We start from the raw sequence: 8,747 nt of genomic DNA, 5'->3' as shown, positions 1-8,747 counted from the left end.
TACCCAAGGGCCAAGCTTTCTTATTTGGTTTTTCACCATAACAAATGACAGTTCTCTCAACGATCAACATGAGCAAAATTACAAGTTTTTCTTCCATTAAAGAATTACAGCAAAGTGAAAAAGACTGCCTCCACAAGATGACATAATATGCTTACCATATGAACAAAAAATAATGAAATAATAAATAAAAGCCTTTCTCTTCAACCACCCATTCTCTACCACCACCACCAAACCGGTCCCCATCCCAATCCAATAAAGTAATCTAATCGGACGGCTGCCAAGCAGAAGCAGTCAACAAAGACAAATCCTTCCATCCCAATTTCAAACACCCATTTTCTTCCACCAAAGTATACCCTTTCCAAGGGAACATCCCAAGCAACAAACTAGCCTGGGTCGCCGGGTTACCTGCCAACGAAACGGGTTGAAACCCGACCCGACCCAACTCATCCCCACACCTCTCCACCTTCACCTCACCCGTCCTCTTGGGCCCACCGACGGCGACGATATTCCTAATCTCGCACCCAAACAACTGATACTCCACCTGATGCCGTTCTACGCTGTCCGCACCCAATCCGTCCCCTAAAGCATCAAACAAGGCCGAGTAGTAATGCAACGCCTCAACAAACCTCCCTAAAAAATTCCCGCTATGACTCAGATCTTGTTCAACGGTCGTGATCAATTTGGGCCTTAGTAAAGTCAACAATCTCAACGTCCCGTAGTCGCTCCCCGTTATATCATACAAACAGTGGTGCATCCAATGCACCACAATAGTATCTCCCTCTCTCACCCCGAGTTGACTCAGGTCCGTTATGTTCCCTATCTTCCCTTCCACCGGGTGAAACTCGAAGGGCAGACCGAATGAACTTGCGAACTCGGCGAGTCGACGTCCAGTGGACTCAAGAAGCTCAATCGAAGATCCAACACCGGTGATTCGAATCGATCGGATTTTTTTAGGGCGGGAAGCTAGAATGTGGAACAGTCCTGGCCATTGAAGGCCTTGCATTATGTCGAGGTCGATGATGTGGACGTGATCCTCACCATCGAGGGCTTGGAAGATGGCTTGGTTGGCGGTGAAGTGAGAGAACTTGATTAGCGGACTAATTGAATTGTAGGATTGGAGGGCATTGAAGATTTTGTGACTGTGAGCCAGGGTTAGGGTTTTGATGTTGATTGGGGAGTAGGCACCGAGGCACGAGCTGATTATCCGAGCCTGTAAACAGGAACGAAGCCAGGAATTAGACGTTAGAGCGGCCAACGTAAATACAAACCAAGAAAAAGAAAAATAATTTCCAAAAGAAAATTTTGATACTTTGTCCAAAAGCATTTGAAGTCAATGCCATATATGAGCTGACAATCACTAGGGACGAAGTCAGGAATTAGACGTTAATGTGGCCAATATAAATACATAGGAAGAAAAATTAAAAGTTACTCTTACTTCAAAAAAAATTGGGACTTCGTTCAAAAGCATTATAGTGATCGTTGCATTGGGACGTTAGAATTGGAAGTATTGTGTGATACGAAAATAAGTGAAGTCATGTCATACTTTTAACGGAATACTCATGAAAGAAAGAGGCAACAACGAGAGCAATTCCGGGTCCAATCTCCTCTTTCGCTGAAAACCCTTGTGCCGAGAGTCTTTCCGGCCGTTTGGATTGTGTTTTTTTTTAATATTTTAAATCTAATGGCCGGAAAATTCTTCGGAGTCACATGGATTTTCGACACAGAAAATCCTGCATCGAGCAATTCACCTCTTGGGTGAGGGTAACTCTACCCGCATTCGGTGTGAGATATGTTGCAGGTTCCATTTCAGTACTAAAGCCACTCATTTTGTACGAATCAATTTGTTTACACCATCCAAAATTCAGCTCAATTGGATAGGATATCGGTAAGAGCTTATCAGAAAAATCGAATTTTGCTTATCCAGTTCTTCTACCTACACCCAAGAATTAGATTTTTTTTGATCAAGTACTTGTTGCTATTCAACTGAGCTGATCTCCAAACAAACCTAGCTATACAAAATGATCGGTTTCGATAAATCAAGACCTGCAATGTAGCTCACCGAATGTTCCAAGGCGATGGTGAACAAAATTGCTCTCGACAAGAACAACAATTGTGGAAAATCTAAGACACCATAATTACTGGTTACAAGAGTATATTACTAGAAACTTGAGGGTGTAGAATTTTCCTTGCCTGTAACGCATCGCCGAAGTACGCCGCCACTCGCTCCGCCGACGATCCAAACGGCGACGACAGCTCCGATATCTCCGGTACAAAACCGGCCGCATCGTCAAGGTTATCCATCGCCACGCACTCGGCGCACTGTAGCAACAGCCCCAACAGCCGTAACGACTCGCTCTCGCCTTCGCTCATCGCCAATTCCTTGGTCGCCGCTTTCTGGCCGGAAATTGAAACCTCGCCGGAGAAACTTTTATGGCGTTTGGAGGCGTCGCCGTCGTGGTCGCCGGAGGATTCGCCGGCGGCTTTCATTGGGATGGGGGAGGTGGGGGAATTGGGGTTAGGGTTTGAGTTGATGGGAGATTGAGGGATTAGGCTGTGTAGCATGATGGGGAAATGAAAGACAAGGAGAAGTTTTGAAGAAAGGGAATCAAAAGGTGAAGGGCTTTTTTGGAGAAAGGTTTTTAGTGAGAATTGACAAAACTTTGAGGACGAGACAAGGAGAGGGTTGTGCAGAGAGAGAGAGAGAGAGAGAGAGAGAGAGTTGGAAAGATGGATAGGGCCCTGTGAAAAGTCTTTCTGGCTGGCAGTCTTTGGGGTTGATCTTTCAGGAGAGAGAGAGGGAGAGAGGAGAGAGATGGGGGAGGGATGAGATTCTCATGAGAACTTCGGGTTGGTGCTGCGGAGACAATACTGTGCTGTGCTGTTCACTTTTGAGCCGTTAGCGCTCGGATCTTATCTCATCAATCAACGATCGAGAGTTGTTCATTATGCCTCCCTCCGGTCCAGTTCAATTTTAGTCATTTGTGGGTTTTTTTCGGGCTCACAAAAATGATCGTGTCGATTATATTAAAAATCACATTGATCGGATACTATTTAACATAATTTTTAAATCCATTAATGTTGTAAAAATAACACATGATTAATGTTGTAAAAAAAAAATTGTGTACAACACATGATTGCAACCCCTTCATCACATTTGTCCGAAACTTAATGCATTAAAAAAATCCTATCAAACTAATCCGATCGAAGCGATTTCCAACGCACTCATTGTTTTCGACGAAAACTAAAAAGTGAATGGTTTTGATCAACGTTATGGGTCCGAGAATGAAGCACAGAAGGACAAAATTGGACGAGACTGGAAAGAAGCTTAACAGGATCTGAGTTTGAGGGATGATCCTCTTGGGATATCTTGTGTTATTCTTGTCGTTCTACATGTGATGAAATTCAAATAGTAGTCACAAACTTTTTACAATCTCATTGATAAATTTATAATTTATATGGCTGTTATTCATTCAAAAAATTACTAATATATGTTTAAATAAATTATATTCACTACGTTAAAAAAATGAAAAACTTTGACTGTTTTATCCTATTTAAATAAAATTTGTTTTTGTTTTTTATATTTGATCGATTTAATTTTAGATGTGGATAGAAAATATATACTATGTGGATAGAAAATATATACTAAGGCCTTGTTCCGTTAATGAAAATTTTAGATGTGGAGTACTATTTTTTTTAGAATTAAAAATGATATATTGTGAGAGAATGACTTGCCTCTTAAAACGAAAAATAAGTACTTAAAAAATAGGCTTTGTTCGTTTTTCATTTTAACTTTGTTTTATTTTTGTTTTCTAATCATTACCCTATTAATCTCTTCAATCATTACCTTATTTCTCCAATTATTACTTTCATTTCTCTCTCTTTACTCATTATCACTCACTCTAATCATTACCCTATTTCTTTCTCCACCTACTACCAAAACTAAGATACCTAAAGAAGAAAACCAAATAAAGCCAGGGCCGGCTCATAAGTTTTGGAGGCCGGAAGCGAACCTCTTGAATGAGGTCACCCTATATTTTTCATATAAAAGTGGTCTACAAAGAGTCATAAAAAAAAAAACCTAATACAAAAGATTTATCATACCTCAAAATCCATCATTTGAAAATTATTTTTCTCGCACTTTTGCTGCAAACGCACTAATTAAGTCTCCATAGTCAAGCTTCTTCTCCAATTCCTTCTCGGTAGACAACATAGCCAATCCATTTAATCTTTCTTGAGACATGGTTGACCGAAGATAATTTTTGATCAATTTCAACTTTGAAAAGCTTCTTTCCCCCGATGCAACTGTAACCGGTATAGTCCACAATTTAGGCCTATTTTATGGCTCTTAAATTTCAATTGGGTCTATTTTGTGTAAAGGAGGCTAGTGTAATTTTTTTTGGACCATATATATATATATAAATCCTAAAAATTTGGGGGCCCTCATTTTTAAATTTTTTCGGGGGCTGGAAGCGCCCGCTTCCCTCGCCTTGGCTATAAGCCTGCTTTGAATAAAGCCAAAAATCTTAGCAAAACAGGGCCTAAGTTTACAGATTGAACAATTCGAGTTATCGGGAAATTAGTAATGAGTTGAAATTTGTAATCACATGAGAAAAGTTTTAAAATCATTGGGGGATTCTTGGGAACCTACCTTGGAAAAGTTTTAAGACATCAAGGTTTGTCTTATCTTACAAAAGTTAAATATCCACTAGCACTTTTATATCATACTTTTTGTTAGTATCATAAGATGTCCAAGGTTTTGTTACAAAATAATTGGACAACTCTGTGGCCAAAATTCATTTTTTTTTTCTTCACTTTCTTATTGAGAAATGGTGAGAGTAGCTGAAGTGGCAGCCATTACTCAGAACAGAACTGCCCTGGGTGGGTGCAGATCCATACAACTCTTCTACGATCACGCAAATACGGAATTTGTGTATTTGTGTATGTGGTTATTTATTACTCCCTCCGTCCCATAATATTTATCTGGTCCGCAAAACGGAAACGTAAAAATAATACTATTTTTGTAAGAAAAGTTGAAATTTTTTTTAACAATTTACTAGATGTCAACGAGTTCTTTTAACTTATGAAAAAAATTTAAATTTTTTCTCAAAAAAAATGCATTATTTTGTAGGCCTCGTTCGCGGACCAGACAAATATTATGGGACGGAGGGAGTAATTGAGATCCATATGCACAGATTGTATACGACAGCGTCGTGATGCCCACTTTTGAGTTCTGCGCAAATGATAAAAACCGTTTATTAATTGTAAAATAATCTTTTGAGTCCTCCGCGCAAATGATCAAAAACCTTTAAAATTTGTAGATATATGCATGAGTGTTTTTCGGGTTGGGAAAAATATGTCCATGGCAGAAGCAGACACTTCTCATTGGGTCTTGTTTCTCACCCAGCGTGCTAACTGTACGGGGGAATGACACCGTTACAGCTCCTTTGGCTACTTGGGTGAGAAATGAAAAGAAAAAGATGTGATTTTTCTCACAGCGATGAGGGAAAAAAAAAAAGGTTTTCTTACCGTCTCATTTAGATAAATCTTCAACTTTCTCTTCTCACAAAATCTCACCGAAATTTTGGTGAGAAAAAAAAAAAACTCCACAAAGGGTTCTTGATTCTTTAACCATACAAGGGAGGGAAAAGCTCCTGGTTCTTTAACCATCCAAAAAATTATAATACAATCCAACGATCGAAAAATCCCTCGACACAGAAGCACATGAGTTTTCGGGACGGAAGAGATCGAAACCCGGATCCATGATGACAACTAAATATCGTGTAGGCTAAGTTCCACGCAATTCGAGCAATTTCACTGGGGCAATGGGCATCCATATGTCGCCGAGCTATCGTGGGCTGGACTTTGTCAATCCACGATTTGGGCTACATCAGTGAGCCCATCCATATGTCGCCGAGCTATTGTATACTTGAATTGGACCCCACATTATTAATAAAAAATCGGTCCGATTCAGTTTGCCACAATTCAATCCGAAATAAACTGGACCAAACAAAAGGGGCATAAATATTTATACTCACTAAATTTTGTCGTAGTCAAAGCATTAAACACCAAAAGACCGTCAAGAAAACTCTTCAACAAAATGGAGTCGCCGAGAGGATGAACTGTACTATGGTGGAAAGGATGCGATGCATGCCTTCACATGCGAAATTGCCAAGGTCTTTTTGGGCGGAGGCAATGAGGACGGCGGTTGATTTGATTAATTTGTCTCCTTCGATTCCTTTGAATGGCGATGTTCCGGAAAAATTTTGGTCGGGCAAGGATGTCACTTATGATCACTTGAGGGTCTTCGGTTGCCAGGCATTTGTTCACATTCCGAAAAATGAAAGGTCCAAGCTTGATGACAAGGCAAGACCGACAAGGCAAGACAATGCATTTTTCTTGGCTATGGGCATGAAGAATTTGGTTATAGATTGTGGGATCCGGTTGACAAGAAAATCGTTCGGAGTAGAGATGTTGTCTTTCTTGAAGGTCAAACAATTAAAGACTTTGACAAGGATGATCAACCGGAAGAAATTGCAAGTGATCTCGTTGACTTGGAGCCAATTCCGTCACCTTCGGTACATGACGAAAATGAGGAGGATGTGCAGCCACCTCTTGAAGTTGGTGAAAATGTTGATGTTCCGAATGAAGTTGAGTTGGAAAATGAGGGGGAGCAACCAATTCAAGAGCCACCACCGCAACCGGAGTTGAGAAGATCCGTTAGAGATAAGCAACCGTCAAGAAAGTACTCTCCCGATGAATTTGTGACGGTAACGGAACAGGGGGAGCCTGAGAGCTACCAAGAAGCCGTGGAGCATGACAAGAAAGATAAGTGGGCTAAGGCTATGCAAGAGGAAATGAAGTCCTTGCTTGACAACCGCACTTACGATTTGGTGAAATTACCTAAGGGTAAGAAAGCTTTGAAAAACAAATGGGTTTACCGATTGAAGTATGATGGGAAAAATTTAAGGTACAAGGCACGCCTCGTGGTGAAAGGGTTTGGGCAGAAAAAAGGTATTGATTTTGATGAAATTTTTTCGCCCGTTGTGAAAATGTCTTCCATTCGTGTTGTTCTTGGTATGGCCGCAAGCTTGAATCTCGAGGTTGAACAACTTGATGTGAAAACCGCATTCCTTCACGGTGATTTAGAGGAGGAGATTTATATGGAGCAACCCGAAGGCTTCAAAGTGAAAGGGAAGGAAAACTTTGTTTGCAAATTGAATAAGAGCTTGTATGGCTTGAAACAAGCACCGAGGCATTGGTACAAGAAATTTGAGTCCTTTATGATAGAGCATGGGTATTCAAGAACCACTTCGGATCATTGCGTGTTTGTGAAAAAGTTTCTGAATGGGAACTTTATTATTCTCTTGCTCTATGTCGATGATATGTTAATCATGGGACAAGATTCTACGAAGATCAACGAGTTGAAGTTGGAATTGAGTAAATCCTTCGCTATGAAAAATTTGGGACCGGCACAGCGAATTTTGGGTATGAAAATTACTCGTGATCGAAAGAAGGGGCTGATTTGGTTGTCTCAAGAAAGTCACGTTGAAAAGATTCTTGAGAGGTTCAATATGGATAAAGCGAAGCCCGTTAGTTGTCCGCTTGCGAATCATTTCAAGCTTAGTTCGAAACAATGTCCTACAAGTGAAAAAGATAAGGCGGAGATGGAAAAATTTCCTTATACTTCAGCGGTTGGTTCTTTGATGTATGCTATGGTTTGTACTAGGCCGGATTTAGCTCATGCGGTTGGTGTTGTTAGTCGGTTTCTTTCAAATCCGGGCAAAGAACATTGGGCAGCTGTGAAATGGATTCTCAGGTATCTCCGGGGTACTTCTAGAGTTTGTTTGTGTTTCGGAAATGGTAAAGCTGTGTTGGATGGATTCACGGATGCCGACATGGCGGGTGACGTTGATTCTCGGAAGTCCACTTCGGGGTACTTGATGACCTTTGCAGGGGGAGCTGTCAATTGGCAATCAAGATTGCAAAAATGTGTCGCTCTATCGACTACGGAAGCGGAGTTCATTGCAATTACCGAAGCTTGCAAGGAGTTGTTGTGGTTGAAGAAATTCTTGCAAGAGTTGGGTTTGAATCAAGCGAGGTATGTTCTCTTTTGTGATAGTCAAAATAGTCAAAGTGCAATGCATTTGAGCAAGAATTCCACTTTCCATTCTCGATCAAAGCACATTGATGTTAGATATCATTGGATTCGGGATACGCTTGACATGAAGTTGTTGCAACTTGAAAAAATTCACACGGATGATAATCCTTCGGATATGATGACTAAGGTTTTGTCTAAGGACAAACATGATAAATTTCGAGCTTTGTCGGGTTTGGTCGATCCTTCCACTTAAGTCGAGAAGGAGGAGAATGTTAGGTTCCCTCTTTAGTGGAAGCCCAATATTTTGTTAGCCCAATAATAATTGTGTTTGGCCAAAAGAGTTATATTTGTGTGGACTAATTTTTGGTGAAACATTCTACACATTTAGAGCACATGTTTGGCACATGATTTTTTGGGATGAGAAAAGCTTCTCCCGGAAGCTTATTTGTTTTCGTCTGTTTGGGAAAACCATCATCAGAAAACCTTAGTAGCTTCTCTGGAAAAAGAAAAACTTAGTGCACTGTGTGTGAGTGTTTCGGTGGACAAGAGAACCAATTGGGGCAGCCATTCTATATTTCTCATGATGCAATATTCAGCATCCACTTCGTCAACATTTGGGGCTGGTTTGTGCTCTGTTTCCGGCTCTCCA

At 40.6% G+C, this 8,747-nt stretch overlaps 1 protein-coding gene across 1 annotated transcript; it reads right to left on the bottom strand.

Annotated features, from left to right (window-relative positions):
* Nucleotides 1-69: 69 nt before the first annotated feature.
* On the bottom strand, nucleotides 70-2,795 carry LOC131311868 (scarecrow-like protein 23). The gene is made up of 2 exons (XM_058339487.1): nucleotides 2,191-2,795; nucleotides 70-1,210 (listed from the first exon to the last, which is right to left on the bottom strand). Exons 1-2 carry the CDS (start codon nucleotides 2,560-2,562, stop codon nucleotides 263-265), a joined length of 1,320 nt encoding a protein of 439 aa, XP_058195470.1. The 5' UTR covers nucleotides 2,563-2,795; the 3' UTR covers nucleotides 70-262.
* Between the last annotated feature and the right edge of the window lie 5,952 nt (nucleotides 2,796-8,747).

This window comes from Rhododendron vialii, chromosome 12a (genome assembly GCF_030253575.1).
Source record: "Rhododendron vialii isolate Sample 1 chromosome 12a, ASM3025357v1".
In the NCBI taxonomy this organism is placed as follows: Eukaryota; Viridiplantae; Streptophyta; class Magnoliopsida; order Ericales; family Ericaceae; genus Rhododendron; species Rhododendron vialii.
Note: the sequence above shows the minus strand (reverse complement) of the source record. Positions and strands in the feature narration are given on the sequence as shown.

Bases quoted from the DNA above. Each gene is read 5' to 3' on its own strand.
- LOC131311868 (XM_058339487.1), bottom strand. From the start codon at position 2,562: ATGCTACACAGCCTAATCCCTCAATCTCCCATCAACTCAAACCCTAAC. The intron at 1,211-2,190 runs GCAAGGAAAATT...TCCTGTTTACAG, and splicing joins ACTTCGGCGATGCGTTACAG to GCTCGGATAATCAGCTCGTG.